This window comes from Cariama cristata, unplaced genomic scaffold, assembly GCF_000690535.1.
Source record: "Cariama cristata isolate BGI_N322 unplaced genomic scaffold, ASM69053v1 scaffold17939, whole genome shotgun sequence".
NCBI lineage: Eukaryota > Metazoa > Chordata > Aves > Cariamiformes > Cariamidae > Cariama > Cariama cristata.
The window spans coordinates 18,600-33,942 of NW_009637652.1; the positions used below are offsets into that span (position 1 = coordinate 18,600).

A 15,343-nucleotide genomic window follows, 5' to 3' on the forward strand; every position below is an offset into this window, starting at 1 on the left:
TTTGGATTGACACATTCCTTGAAATGTCTGATTTCTGCAGAATAGTTCAAGAAATTTTCTCCAAGATATCTTATTCCAACAATTAAGAAAATTTCAGTCCAGAATTTCTGAATTTTTTGGCCAAAATAGTTCTGGCTGTAATTTTAAAAGGACAAAAAGATGGACAGAACAAACCCAGATTTTTCTGATAACTGTTGCTATCCACTGAGCCATCATGGTCAAACCCAAATCACTATTTACAGTTCAAAGAGCACTGACATATTCTTCCACTTTTACACTGTGGATTGAGAGGAAGAGAACTGAGATGATTCTGTGTTTGTGAGGGGCAGATCAAATGTGATCTGTGTCTTCGTGTCAGAGTCTTGGGCCCATAAAATCTCGCTCAGTGCGTAGGGAGGATAGCATTGCTTTGGCATGTTGAAATCCCTTTTAAAGACCAAAGAGCAGGAATTGGCAGTAGGTGCTTGCGAAGATAAAGGTTTTTCATGACGCATTTTCCTGTGATAGGTCCTCTGATTAGCTTAAGGATCCCTGGGTAAGTGGGTTACAACTACCTGGAGTCCAAATCTTGTCACCAATGTGTTTATCATTTTCATGCTAGTGAAACTAGTATTGACTGCTGTTTAAAACATGGAGTTAAGGCACTGAGAGTTTTATAACTTGAATCCTGAGGGCTGCATAATGATGAAGAACAAGGATAGAAACCTTTTTTTCGCTTATGTAATGTTGTTGCACAGCTCAGCTCATTCTTAGGGTTTTAAACATGGGAATTACGAGACTCTGTGCTGTGCTCATGCATGACAGTCATATGGCAAGTACAGTGTAGCTTGCAAGTTTTGGGCATTTTTGATTATTTTTTTTTGGTCAAAATGATTAAATGCATGAAATGTAGGGAGCTATCTACATCAAATAGCTAAGGGTGCAGGTGAATTTAAGGGTGTCTGTTTCAGAAATGCAGAGTCCTACAATTTATGTATTTAGTACACTTGGAAACACAGCAGGCACTCAGGTAATTCAAATATTTTCTTAAACACTTTATTGAGTCACTCTGATCTGGTCCTTCAGATGTCACAGGACATCTGTTCTGCTACTCAGAAAATTATTCCTAGTTGCTATTTGAACATGGAGCTATATGTTATTAGTAAAACTGTAAACTAGAGTCTTGACCTTTTGTCTGTGGAATTTCCTGCTTGCAAAATGTGGATGCAGTCCCGGTGAATTGTAAGCTGACCTAATGTCACAGCTTGAATGTGTTGCTGTGAAAGTTCCTATACAAAATAAGTCTTCATATTGTAAATATTGCAGCTACAATCCTTTTGATGGACCTAATGAAAATCCTGAGGCAGAGCTTCCACTGACTGCTGGAGAGTATATTTACATCTATGGAGACATGGATGAAGATGGCTTCTTTGAAGGTGTGTTTTAGTAGAATGAAATGTGAGCAAACTGCTGTGGAGAGTTGATCTCTCTTAAAAAAACAAGAGAGGAATTTAGTGAATCTTGAAACCTCAAGATAAAGGTTTTCTGCCCAAAGTTAATTTGTTAGAGGGAAGAGCAAATTCTGTTGGAAAAGGGTTTACTTATGTCATGATTAAACTAAGTCTGAAACGTGAAATCCTGGTCTAGTGATTTCAGTGGGAATTTTGCCACTGCTTTCAGCAGACCTCCAGGTTTCATCCCCATATGGTTCCTTCCTAGCCATGGAGAGGACCATCTTCAGCCCTGGGCACCTTCTGCAGCTGGTCTGTTTCCCTCTTTCCAGTGACTGCATAGTGAGCCAGAGACTGTCGGCAGTTGATGGACTCAATTACCTCTTGCTCTTTCGACAGAGTAGGGTATAAGATAAGCAGTCCAAACTACGGTTGTTATCGTATTTGGTGTCATACAGTGTGTTTCTCTCTTGGCACCTTTGACTGAGAACATGATCCTGGTTGACTAATGGGCAGATGGAATTGAAACCAAGAATTGTGGACTGTAAATTTGTAATGAAGTTTCTTTGTGGAGCTGGCTTACTTAATGGGATGAAGGATCTTGATTTACTGAGGTGCTTTGCAAGAGCTGAGGCAAATGCATGCCACATTGCACTGCTTGCTCTTTGACTGTTCTGGCTCTTTCTTTCTTTCTATTTCCCAGCTTCTCATGTATTTATTTGTTTGTTTGTTTATTGTTTAAAGAATAAAAAGGTTATTCTTTACTAATGTTTTCTGCTTATCTGCTTTCAATTGATTTGCTGTAGGTAGAATTTGAAAAGGGAAAGTAAGTGCAATCCCTACACACTGCTCGTTTGACTGTGATTTGATGGTTCTTGCACATACCAAGAGTGCTGTGGTATCGGTCATCCCCATGGGCCCTTTTGAGACATCTTTATTACAGAAGCTAGCGTAACAAAGGAGGGAACTAAAAAGAAGGCCAGAGCTGACTACAGAGCTGGAAAGGTGGACCTTCTTGAGGAAGTACTACAACCCCCAAATCTGTATGGCTGGGAGAAGACATAAAATCGTCCATCTGCATAGTTTGAGAAGGCTAGAAAAAGACACTTAAGTTAGTGAAAGAGCTGTGATGAGGAACAATAGGATAATGAAGAAGGAAAAATCCTTAAGCTAATTACACAAAACAACTTTCTAGTTAGTTGGCCTTGGAATGTGTGGAGCAGTGAGTCTTCTCACTGTGGCCATTAGGATCTAACTAGGGAAGCCCTAGGAAACGCAGAAAACTTTGCCAGGAATAACCTTCCAGAGGTTTTTTTCATTCTTGACTGCAGTGCCATAGTGACCTAGCATAGATGTTGTCACATTGTCTTCACAGATGGGTTGGAAAGCTGAACGGTAGGTGCAGTGGTAACAGGTTTCCTGTTTTTTGTTTAGGGGAGCTGATGGATGGCCGGCGAGGGCTGGTCCCCTCCAATTTTGTTGAGCGAGTTTCAGATGATGACCTCATGACGTTTCTGCCTTCGGAGCTGAATGATCTCACCCATAGTTCATACCAGGAGAAAAGTTTTGTCAGTGCAAGCACCAGCAGTGGAGATAAGAGTGATTTCTCCATTGAAGAGAGTAGCATCAGTCCATTGACCAGTAGAGCAGAAGGAGACCAGGAGGAACCTGTTAGCCATACAGCAGTGCCTTACCCAAGAAAACTGACTTTGATCAAGCAGCTTGCCAGAAGCATAGTTGTAGGCTGGGAACCACCGCTTTTGCCAGTTGGCTGCCCAGACATACAAAGCTACAACATCTATGTGGATGAAGAGCTACGTCAAAATGTGAAAAGTGGCTTTCAGACCAAAGCAGTGATTGAAAAACTGGATTTAAAGACAAAGGCTTACCGTATATCTGTGCAGGCTGTGACAGAGCAAGGCAGTTCTGATAAACTGCGATGCACTTTCTTTGTGGGGCAAGATTTTTGTGTGGCACCAACTATGCTGAAAGTCAGAAGCGTCACTGCCACGTCAGCAGAGGTCACGTGGCTTCCCTGCAACAGCAATTACAACCACACAGTGTATCTCAATGGGGAGGAATGTGACATAACAAAACCTGGGGTCTACTGGTACACCTTCCGCAACCTACAGCCAAGCACTCAGTATGTTGCCAAGCTGGAGGCCCGGCCCTCGAAAACACCTTGGGAAGAGATCCCAGAGGGTCAGGAGCAGAACTCAGCTGCGATACACTTCACTACCCCACTAGCAGGTATCAGAGCAGTCATGCCCATTGCCACTGTGCATGGAGTGCTTGGAGCAGTGTGCTCTGTTGTTACTTTGCTATGAAGCCTCGGGGCGAAGGGAAGCAAGGTTTCTTAGGTCCCAAAGCCTGAGATGCTGTACTCTTTTGTCTTAATGTTTTCTTCCTTTATTTTAAAAATTTATTATCTCTTTTGTTTTCATTTGCTCTGGGAAGACATTCTCTTTGCTGATTTGAGCAGCGTGCCTCTCAAGGCATGGAAGATCTGGTTTACCATGACCTTGCTCTAAGGGTTGCTGCATCTTGGCCTCAGCTACTTTTGCAAAGTTCTATTTTCTGTGCATTAAAGCTTTCACAGAACAAGAGTACCTTATTTTGTCTGGTTCTGTCTATCGTTTCCCAAGACTAGCCTGGCTATTCTAGTAAGGTTCTGCAGTGGCAAGTCTGGCGTGGGAGTTTTCTCTTTGATTCTAACCAGGGTTTAGTTTAGCTTTATGCTGTAGTCAGGTAAGCAAGAGGAAAATCTGTTTGGTCTCTCACAGGCACACCTGATGCTCCTTTGGATGTCCAGGTAGAACCTGGTCCCTCGCCAGGTATCGTCGTTATCAGCTGGTTACCTGTCACCATTGATGCTGAAGGATCTTCCAATGGAGTTCGAGTCACTGGTTATGCTGTGTATGCGGATGGACAGAAGGTATTGTGCTGACGCCATGCAAGGCTGACGTTTGTGCAGGTGGGTGGCTGGAGGCTGATGCAGGGGTAGCGGGCAGTTGCAGAGCCTCAAGACCTGGAAAGCTTGATCCAGTAAGCATGCCATGAGGAGACAGTGACAGTCCTTGGCCTGGAAAGGAATGATATCGGAGAAGGGACAATGCTTGGGCTGTTTGTTTTGACTGATGCATGCCAAAAAAGACATCTGTCTGGATTTCTCCTGTGTTTTTGATAGAAGTAAGCTAGGAGAGTTCCTGTGGCAGGACCCTTCACTAGCAAAACAGGACAATTAGTGTCAGCCTCTTCTGTGTGACCCTAGGCAATAGCTTGATCGTTGGGGAAGCAATGAGCAATGAGTCTACAGGGCATGGACAGAGTACAAGTATACAACCTTGCCACCATTTGGGGCTTGTCTCTGGACTATGGGGAACGAGGTGTAGTTCTCCAGACCTTTTTTAGATTAAGGACAGGCAACGGGAGAAGCGTACAAACACCCGAGGGTCCAGTGCGAATGCTGGTAAGGAACCTCCAAGGGTATTCTGTATTAAAAGTGGCCTGTGGTCTTCTGCACACATGATGTCGTGCCATTGGCCATGGGAGAGGCAAGCCACAGCTGTTCAAAGGAGCACAGTGCAAAACAAAGTGGTGCTGTGTTAGGTGATTTCTCTTTTATCATGGGTATGCTTTTTCCTCTACATAGGTCAAAAAAGGAGTCTGGGAAGGTAGGCAAAAGGGAGACCAAAAAAAGGATAACCTTTTAAAGTGTAATTAAAACCTGGAGTAGGAGGGAATATAGTCATGCTTTACAGAATATCCAGCTTCTCGAATGGTTATGGTAATAATTTATCTTTAGTGTTCATTCTTCCCTGATATTATGCAGAAGGGTGAGAATTCTGCACACCTGCTCTCAAGAGCTTTGATGTCTGTCATTAACTCTGGGTTCAGGAATTGTCGTTCTCAGAAGGGCTGAGCTGTGCACAATAAATAATTGCTCCCTATTTTTTTGCTTGCAGACAATAGAAGTTACTTCTCCAACAGCTGGGAGTGTCCTGGTGGACTTGTCCCAGCTTCAGATGTTCCAGGTCTGCCGGGAGGTTTCTGTGAGAACGATGTCTCTGTATGGGGAGTCGGTGGATTCAGTTCCAGCCCAGATTTCCTCAATCGTGCTGCGAGCCTCTCACGGCTCTTCACCTTCAGATTCTGCTGTTCCTACCACTTTTACCTCTAGACTGCCCCATGGAGAACCCAGGGGCTCTCTGCCTGCCCGCAGCCCACCCACACACCAGACGACTGCACTTCTGCTTCGACATAAAGTTCCCACTGATAGCTCAGATGCCAAATTGACTGATCTCTCCTCCAACCATGATGGCTCAGCGCGATCTCTGCCAGAGAAAGCCTCTTCACCACTGCACCTCTCTTCTCCCAGTGCTTCCTTGGTGCAGGTTTTAGGCACTTCCCCACAGGGATCAGATGCTGGGCAAGACAAGAAATGCCTGACTGTGCCTCCTCAGCAAACTGGCAGCACAGTGCTCCCCGGTGAGGGCACAGAGCCTGTCCCTTCGAGGGAAGCAGAATTGCAAGGCCTGGGCAAAGGGACAGAGGTGCAGGTAAGTGCTTACATCTCCTGCCCAGTACCACGTGTGCTGAGAAGGAGAACGGATCATTTTGGAGAATGGAACGAAATGCCACTGAGCATCTTTCTCTTTCTGTAACACGCTATTGCCTTTGGGCTATCATCCAGTGGTTGGCAAACCGGCAGGGATTATTGGCTGCTGTTCTGTACCTGGAAGAGCAGATGAAGCTCACCACTTGAACACATGTGTGCAAGCAGATCAGGAGTAGAGTCGGGAAAGGAAGAATTCATCAGAGACAGAAGGTGAAAAGGATGTTCCCACTGATTAAGTTGTCAATTGTAGTCTGGCATTGCCGTGCTCTCTGACTTGTAGGGATTTTCTGCGGTCTAGAGGGTTTGCACAAGACAGAGTAGGCACTCTAGCATGGCGCAGCACCTTAGTGGACTGCAGAGCGATGCAGCCATGTCTGGATAACTGTGGTGACATTGGGTATTTGGAATCCTGTAGGGTGAGTGAGTGCTTTCAGGGCTTTTTTAGGACAGTGGTGAGGATTGTCTGAGAGCCCCATAAGAAAACAGGTAAATGACCTGTAAGATACTTGCTCTGTGACAAGAGGAAAGTGTGTCCTGTTGGTGTGTGATGTATTATATCAGGAAAAAGGATCTTTTCCCATTCTGACCTTTGACATCAGAGACTCAGGGGAGTGCTTCAAACTGTTACATTCAGCATGGCTTTACCAGTCATGGCAGTGTGAGCTTGCAAAGGACAAAGCAGGGAAGACTTCTGATAGTTGCTGGAGCATCAGCAGCTCTGCGGGCCCAAAACCAAAGGCCAGGTAAATACACAGAAGAATTGAGATGCTGAGTCCAAAATTTCAATCATCATTCTTGAACCCCTGGTTATTTCTGCTCCCAGTACCTCAGGTCAATTGTTGTGATGAATTTGTTCACATTTAGATGTCTAGATGTCTAGTGGACTACACATGGGTGGGTGGCTTTTCCTCCTTTGTAGTCAGTGGAGCGAAGTGGGTGCTTCCAGGATGCAAATCATCCTTCTTGCTGGAGATATGTGTCTTCTCTTGGCTCTCAAGAAAGTGAAACAGGGCAGAAGGATCCTAGCTGTCAGATTAAATGTGAGATCTGGACCTGTCTGTTTTTTCTTTCAGCCCAGGGGACATTTAGAAACTAGGCACTGCAATGTCTAAATCTCGCTAGGGGGAGATCCTGTAAATATTTTCAAAGTGTGCTTAGTACCTAAGGACAAGGTTGTGCTCCATTGCAAAATGCAGTGGAGGCTGCCTTATCATAGAGCAAGGGTTAGAGAAAGGGGTGGATGATGAAGGCCTGCCTGCCTTACCCTCCTCATTCCTGGGGTTCCGCTCCTCCATCTCCCAGAGGTTTTCTGAAACACCAGACTGAACTGTCTGGGAAACAGATGAAAACTTAAAATATCTGTAATCCAACTAGGTGACCTAATCACGAGTTTGTGCAGTTGTACTCTCTGTATATATTCTGCTTCATTAATTTCCCTTTTTTTCATAGCCCTTACTAGCTCCAAGAAGTGCTGGGGTAGTGTCGTCACCTCCAGCTCAAGCTAACCTGCAAGCTAGTGTGTAGGACATTCCTCTGGCAGATGAGAGTGGGAAATAGCCTCGTTGTATAGCTTGGGCTCTTCTTGCTGCTCTAAAACTAGTTATTGTCAATACACTTCTGTGGCTTACATGAGCCACGTGTGGTGGCCAGAGCTGCAGCAGTGGAAGGACCATGTATCTACTTGCATTTAATGGCAGGGAGGGGTTTGTCCCAGGGCTGGCCAACCTTCCCAGCTGCACATTGCTTGCCAAAATATTAATATGCCAACAGCACAGAACACACAGTGTTTGTGTCAGAGAGTTTGGGGTGGTAAGGCCCTGCTTTTGGCGAAAAAATACAAGGTTTCATTGTTTGTGATGACCTTTTTTGGTCTGTTTCCCAGATGGAACAATCTGTAACCAAAGCACCAGAGCTGGAGAGCCCATCTAACAGTAGTCTAAAGATAAGTATGGAGACCTGCCATGCATGCTCCATGGAAGAGTCACCAAAGGGTCCCAGTGCTGAAAGGGAGAAGGAAGCAAAGGAGAAGCACTTGAGCCCAGAGCCTCTGCCCTCTGCCAACCGGGCTGAGGGGACAGAGGGCACCTTCCAAGATGCAAGCGCAGGGGGAAGCAGCTGCCAGGAGTTCCTGAGGTTGTCTCCTGGCAAGGAGGTGATGAAAGAAATGTCCAGAGTGAAAAGAGAGGTTTGTTTAACCCTGGTTGAATGTCTCAGCCCAGGGAGGGATGTGGATTGTAGTTGACACCTCTAGGTTTTACAATCTTATGCGGTACTGTTATTCTGCAGGCTGTAAAATGTGTCTGCCAGTTTCATGCATCTATGTGTGTGTATACACACATGCCAATTGCTGCATTGAGTGCTGCCCAATTTATTTCCTGCCAACTTTAGCTTTCTGTGTACTAGAGAAAGATAAAATGCTACTTTATTGCTGAAATAGAGTGCCTGAGAGGACTGAGGTAATCTCTTTTGCTTTTCAATAGCAAGAAGAAAAAATGTCTGAAATGGGAAGACGACAGCTGACTCTTTTTGCTGAGCACAACCGTAGTTCTGACCTTTCAGATATTTTGGAAGAGGAGGAAGAAGATGAACTGTCTTCAGAAACTCTGGAAGAGAAGAAATGGGACCAGAGAGAGCCATGTTACAGGGAGAACGGGGAAAAGGTAACTTGTGGCAGAGTAATGCTTGTGGGGAGCGCCAGTGCAGCCATCCCATGTCATCAGCTCACAGGAGGAGGTGCTAATCTGAGCCCAGCACTTTCAACAGTGCTTGGCTAAGCTCCTGCCTACTCTGCTTTTACTCCCAGTGTTGTCTTAAGTTAGTAAAATTGCAAGTTCTTTGTGAGAGGAAAGGGTGTTTATGTGTAATGAATGTACCCAGGATTTAATTAGTTGGAAAAACACGCAATGTAATGTGAACTTTAGAACCCAGTGTTAAAAATCAATCCTATTGATCAAGTTCTTAATATAGATATAAACAGTGAACACATAGGAATCTGTAAAGTCCACCCATCTGTAGATCCTGTACGAGCCTACCTTCCTTCTTAAGGCAAAACAGGCTTGTAATGTTTTGGCCTCAGTCCTGCAAGCACTCCTAAATGTGAATTTAGGCTCAAGTGCAGATTATTTTGCTTAGACCTTGGTGTTCTCTGTAGGAATGGATAGCTTGTAGGAGCAGAGCTGTGGCTTTGCAATTCAAATGTTCCAAGTGAGGAAATACTGATTGAGCTGAACTGTGAGTGATCATGTTAATTCATGTTAGAAGTTCAAACAGGTAAAGCTAGTTAGTGTGTTATAATGCATCTGTGACGAGTAATGTGCTTAAAACTGCATGGCTGTGGTATGTAATCATACAAATTATGGCAGTTGAGATGAATGTGTGTGAGGGAAAGTATTGAGTTTGAATGACTGAGAAATTAGGAACATTTGGAGGAAATATGATATGCTTGTATGGCAAGAAAGGACCCTTGTTTTTTTTTCATGTGACCAAAGAACATCTGTAGTTTATTGATGCTGATGTGTATGGCTGCTAGCCTGCAGCACAGATGGGATGGGTCTGGTGAGCATTAAATGATCAGTAGCAGACAGTGTAGTGATTCTGGAGTAAATTTGGCTGCTGTTCCTTTTCTCCTTCTGAAGGAGGTTTTGCTTCCCGGGTGGAGAGGCTGGACCTGCAGTGCAGCATGTCAGGAGCCCCAAGAGTGGCTGGTGGCTGGAGATGCTGGCGTTGCCTGGGAAGGAGTTGTTGAGAAGGCTTTCAGTTGTTGGGATTGCACCAGAAAAAAAATGGAAAAAAGAACAGTTTCCCTGGAAGGAGAAAAGAGGAAATAAGAACAGTCAAGAATGCCATTCTTTGTCTCTTTTTTCCCAGATGTTTTATTGACCTGAATGGTTTTGGTTTGTTGGTGGGTTTTTTTTTCCTGAAAAAGAAACACTGAAACCCCGCACACATCCTGTTGAGTTGAGCAAACTGGTGCTTCTTGACCTGATAAAGTGATTGTTTTCTGTTCTGGCGGTGACATGTTGAGGGTGTGAGCATGACAAGATGCTGAATGGAGAGAAGGTATCAGGGGCAGGAAACTTTAGGGCACAGAGCTCCCAACACTGCCTTGTAGAGTGAAGGAAGATGTTGACTGAAGTGGGCCAGGTCTCAGCAGGGGTATTTTCTAGGATTCTGCATATTTAGTAACATTTTGTGTTATCTCAAGACTCCTCAGCCAGCTCTTTCAGGATTTGGGGGTTGAAAGAATGGAGGGGTGCTACTTCTAAACTCTTTAACCTCAAATAAGCTGTTTAATTTCTGAAACCATTTATTATATTAGAATTCAAAAGCAAAAGCCACTGGACTTATTTTGTGGTTGCATTGATGAATTCTGCATATTCCGAATTGGTGCTTAACAAGGTAGGAGCCTAGAGTGTATGTCCTGTAAAGAGAGTTTGAGGAAGCTGAGCTTGTTTGGTCTGGCAAAGAGGAAGCGAGTGGGAAATCTTGTAGCTACCTACAACTGTTTGAAGGATGATTAAAAGGATGAGAGTGCCAAAGTTGTTTTGTTCGTGGCAGGTGATATAAAAAGAGGCAACAGTCATGAATTGCTGTTTGGGAGGTTCGTGTTGGAGATGAGTGCAAACTTCTTTCCCAGGAGGGTGGTGCAGCCTTGGGACAGGTCCCCAGAGAGGTTGAGGATCTCTGTTCTTTGGTGTTTTCAAGCCTCAGCTAAGCAAAGACCCGGATTTACTGTTGGTGTCAGTCCTGCTGCAATTAGGAGATTGAACTGGAGACCTCTGGAGGCACCTTCAACCAATTCTACATATAATTCAAGACCAGCTTTTGCTTGGAAAAAGTTATCGAGGTTGGAATAATCAGTAGGCGGCTTACAACTGCCTTCCCCCCCCCGCCCCGTGGTTCAGTTTTATCTCTGAAGAGGCCTGCTCATGCCTGTAGCTTAAAACATCAATAGCTGCATATGCTTTGTAAACTATTTGTAAATGTTTTTAGAACATGTCATGATATAAATTGTCAGGGAAGTTGAACAAGAAACCTCTAGAGGTATCTCCCAACCTCAATAACACTATGTATCTGGGATTCTACCTTTTTATTTTAGTATAGATGTGGTAAGAGACAAAACATAAATTCTAGAGTTGGTCCAAGACAAATTTTAAAATTCAGCAGTGTTTTCCCAAAAGTTTTATGTAACCTGTTAGGCTCTTAGCCAGCTGCAAGTGTAATACAAGTCTATATGACCCCTTTGAGGTAAAGGGTTTTCATGTGTATTTGTGGCAACTATGTTCACCTGGATTTGCAGACAGTAAACTACTGTAGAGCTGGACCTTGACAGATGCTGGGAAGGGCCTAGGGAACGTCCTCCCGTAGCAGCAACTTCTCCAAGGGGTGTCTTGCTGCAGAGGGTCACTTCCTTCTGTTCCAGTGGGAGAACAGAGAGGTAAGGGAGGACTGTGGGTCCTTGTGTGAGCACAGGCTGTGAGACTTATCCTTGCGGAGGGAGCAAACCAATCGGCCGTGGAGGAGCTGTGCCTCTGTTACCCCATCATCCCAGACTGGGGATGCTGAAGCTGTGGGGAATCAAGTGGGCAGGATGAAAGGTGCTGCAGGTAGTTGTGTGTGTGCAGAGGCAGAGGCTGGGAGGGAGCTCTTCCATGCATTGGCCTTTCTCGCTTTCCGCTGCATCACTAGTTCATCTGATTGTCTTTTGCCAGAAGACCCATTGCTCTCTTTTGCTTCCTACCCTTGCTTCGCTGCAGACCACAGTTGCCGCTCCATACTGCTGTGCTGGGAGGGAATCAGCTGTAACTTTACCTCTCTTTTTAATGTTTATTTCCTCTCTTTTTTCCTTTGCTTGTCCTGGCTGTGGCTTTTCTCGGGGGCTGGGTACAGATGGATCTTTATGATACTGACAGCGATGAGGAGATTCTGGAGAGGATACTAGAGCTCCCGCTTCAGAAGAACCACAGCAAGAAATTATTTAGCATCCCTGAGGTGACTGAGGATGAGGATGAAGATGAGGATGAGAAGTGTGTTATGGAGGAAAAGGCAGACCCTCAAGACTCTTTGGAAACGCTTACCTACCATTCAGGAAGGTCAGAGAAACTGCTCAACATCAAGGAGCCATTTCTAAAGGCAGATGGAAGTAACACCTCCACGGATCTGTCCACTCAGACTCCGCAGGAAGAACATGGTCTTAAGGAGAGCAGAGGGGATGCTGACCATGCAAATCCTGCCTTTGTCCAACTGACCTGGAGTCAGAAGAAGGCAAACTGGAACTGGGGCTACCAGGAGAATGATTCGAAGTCTGGGACTGGGGCGAGTCCTGCTTGGAGCAAGAAGAAGGGAAATAATTATCGAGAGAAGATACGGAGTCGGCCTGAGATGGGTAGGAAGAGACAGAATGATTTAACAGAGCACTGCAGTCGTCTGCTGGGCAACTGCAGCCAGATGGGAGGCGGGTTATACAGAGCTCCTAGCCTCAGGGAAGAGCTGAATGTTGTGAGCAGTGCTGGTGGTAAGGAGGGGTTTGATATGTACAGTCGTGCCAGACAAGGCACCTTACGGAAAAACCACATGAAAGCAGTGGTTTCAGGGTTTGCAGAACCTGCTGTGGTGGCAACACGCTGCTCCAGCCCTAGGAGCCTGGAAATAGACATTGAATATGATTCCGAAGATGATCAGGATTCAACCTGTGCATCCCCCCCTGAGAGCAGGCTGTGGCCAGAGAGGACCCAGAGTTGTCAGGGGGACTGGAGTGATTGCTCCAGTCAATCTGAGGTTGCCCACACGGATGGCAGAAGGGACCTGACCAGACTGGAGATGATGGAGGAGCAAGGTATGGAGTGGACAGGGTCTCCAAGTCGGCGCCTGCAATTCTTCTGCCGGGAGAAGGAAGCACTGAGATGTGAGAGCAATTCTGAGGAGCAGAGCTGGGAGCTGGACTGTAAGTCACCTGGCTGGAGAAGGAGGCTCGAACATCCTTCGAAGGGGATACGTAGCACCTCCTTGCACAAAAGGGTTGGGTGACTTTTCCTATTCTGGCTTTGAAGCAGCTTGCAGTGGCGTTAGCTTCCCTTTGCTTCCCTGGCCTGCCTGTATCTTGCTTTGTTCAGTGTTGTCCAGAGAAAGGACCCTCTTCTAGGATTGTCTGGAAGAATATCTGAACGATTCTGTAGTTCTGTGCTGCTCCGTGGCTTTTCTTGTATTAGCTGCTTCTGCTTTTCCTGCTAACTGACCAAGTGTCACCGATGCAGTATTCCTTTTCGCACTGGGTCTTCCTCCCCATGGCAGGAGGCTGTGGGACCCAAATGAAGATCCCTGGTGAAATAAGCTGAGCTGTGAAAGCTTTGTGTAGAAGATGACTGTAATGTCATTGCCTCCCCTTGAAATGCCCTTTCCTGCGTCCTCATGCTCACCAAGGGAATCGTCACTGGCGCCTGGCAGGGTGCCTGCCTGTCCTTAGTTCTGTTTTCCCACTCCCTTGGTATTTTCAGCTCTAGAGTGTCCCTGAAGAGGAATGTTGCATTTGGATGCACTGCTCTTTGTGGAGTGCATTTGGGCTGAGCACTGTTCACACGAGTCAGAAGGCAGAGGCTGCTTCTAACTCTCTGGTGGTTCCTGTTGCAGGCGTCCGGTAATAAAGACCCTAGGGGCCAGGAGCTGCCTGGCACAGCCTCCTGGCAGGCTCCCAGCAGAAGAGGGAGGAAGAGTGTAAGAAGAAGCCAAATGCAGAAACCTTTGCTCTCTAGTCCAGGTGAGTGGGCAAGGGGAAGAGAGTTGGGCAGCAGGAGAGAGGGAGGCTATTGGAAATGGCAGGGGAGAGGCTAGCAGGCAGTATTTGAGCCATGCAGGGCTATGGCAGGGGCGTGGTGCTAAGGTTATTTCTGTTTTGTCCCGTCTGTGCACAGGTCCTCCAAGGAGCACCGCTTCTGAAACCTCTGTTAAAGATGATGGCATTAGAATATTTGTGGCTCTCTTTGACTACGATCCTGTTTCTATGTCTCCTAACCCTGATGCAGCAGAAGAGGAACTCCCGTTTAAGGAGGGACAGATCCTGAAAGTAAGAGCACACGTTAGTGAACGTCTCCTACTCTGTGTGGATCCATCTGATGTTCCAGGGACAGCATAAACCTTGGGAGGCAGAGCCTCCATCTTGGGAGTTTCCTTAACTTCCCTTTCTCTGTGTATCTCAGTCCCTGTAGCATAAACAGTCTCTGGCCTGTCTTTTCCCTTGCAGGTATGTGGAGACAAGGACGCTGATGGCTTTTACAGGGGTGAATGTGCAGGAAGGGAGGGGTACATTCCATGCAACATGGTATCAGAAGTCCAGGTGGAGAATAATGAAATCAAGAAGCAGCTCCTAAAGCAAGGGTTCCTGCCTGCTGACACGCCGATGGAGAGCATAGGTACTCTATCTCCTTTATGCATGTGCTCTGCTATTGTCAGCATGTTTATTTGCTGAAACATGGAAAGTTCAGTTGTGCTGTCAAGCTGTGAGGCCAGTGCAGCCCACCAAAACAATCTCTTGGGATGGTCTCCAGGATCTGAAAGCTTTTTTAGTGGTTGTTGCAGTAGCAGATAGGGAGGTCTCGATGGATGAGGGAGGCAGGTGTACTGAGATCTCAGTGCTGCCCAAGGCTGCATTTACAGCTGCTGGAGCTGCTCCTGTGCTTGAGGTGTCATGTCTGTGAACTCAGCACGGAGGGTGAGTGAGGCTGATCCTCAGATCAGAGGAGCTGAAGGATGTGAACAAGAGTTTTCACTTCTGTGTTCTCTCTTTTGTTTTGCGAGTCTGTAATTGAACCCATGGCAGTGACCCTGCTGTTGGGTGAGAGAATCTGTGACTTGGGAATGGAGGAAGATGGGGAGAGGCTCATGGGGAAGCAGAAGTAAGGGTGTGAGACAGCAAAGTAAGCAGTCAGGAATGTACAAGGAACAGACCTGGTCTTTGAGCTCCTCCTTACTTATTCTGAAGTATGTGGTTCAGTGCTTTATGCACTGCAGAGACTTTCCCGTTTCTCTCCAATCATGTACTCAGAGGAGAGGAACCTTCCCTGGGATGTGCAGCCATCACAGCTCAGGCCGAGTTAGGCTGCAGTTCAGTGGCTGTGAACTGCCCCGAGGCTGCTGTCAATATATTTGTGTCCCAATGCCTGGCTCTTATCCCTCCCGTCTCTCATCCTGCACCTCTCTATGTACTGTCTGCTACCAGTGGCAATTGTTTGACCTGCTCCACTTGTTAAAACAAGAGGAAATTCTTGTTTTGACTGGCCACCGTTTTCCCACCCAGTTCACA

At 46.1% G+C, this 15,343-nt stretch overlaps 1 protein-coding gene across 1 annotated transcript in view; it reads left to right on the plus strand.

Annotated features, from left to right (window-relative positions):
* The window catches only part of BZRAP1 (benzodiazepine receptor (peripheral) associated protein 1), a 44,462-nt gene that overhangs the window by 14,228 nt on the left and 14,891 nt on the right, over nucleotides 1-15,343 (plus strand). Inside the window, exons 10-19 of the mRNA XM_009708423.1 lie at nucleotides 1,306-1,415; nucleotides 2,865-3,680; nucleotides 4,214-4,365; nucleotides 5,396-5,989; nucleotides 7,931-8,233; nucleotides 8,529-8,708; nucleotides 11,938-13,065; nucleotides 13,675-13,801; nucleotides 13,956-14,107; nucleotides 14,285-14,453. Coding sequence (XP_009706725.1) covers nucleotides 1,306-1,415; nucleotides 2,865-3,680; nucleotides 4,214-4,365; nucleotides 5,396-5,989; nucleotides 7,931-8,233; nucleotides 8,529-8,708; nucleotides 11,938-13,065; nucleotides 13,675-13,801; nucleotides 13,956-14,107; nucleotides 14,285-14,453 — 3,731 coding nt within the window. The remainder of the gene's footprint in view (nucleotides 1-1,305; nucleotides 1,416-2,864; nucleotides 3,681-4,213; nucleotides 4,366-5,395; nucleotides 5,990-7,930; nucleotides 8,234-8,528; nucleotides 8,709-11,937; nucleotides 13,066-13,674; nucleotides 13,802-13,955; nucleotides 14,108-14,284; nucleotides 14,454-15,343) is intronic.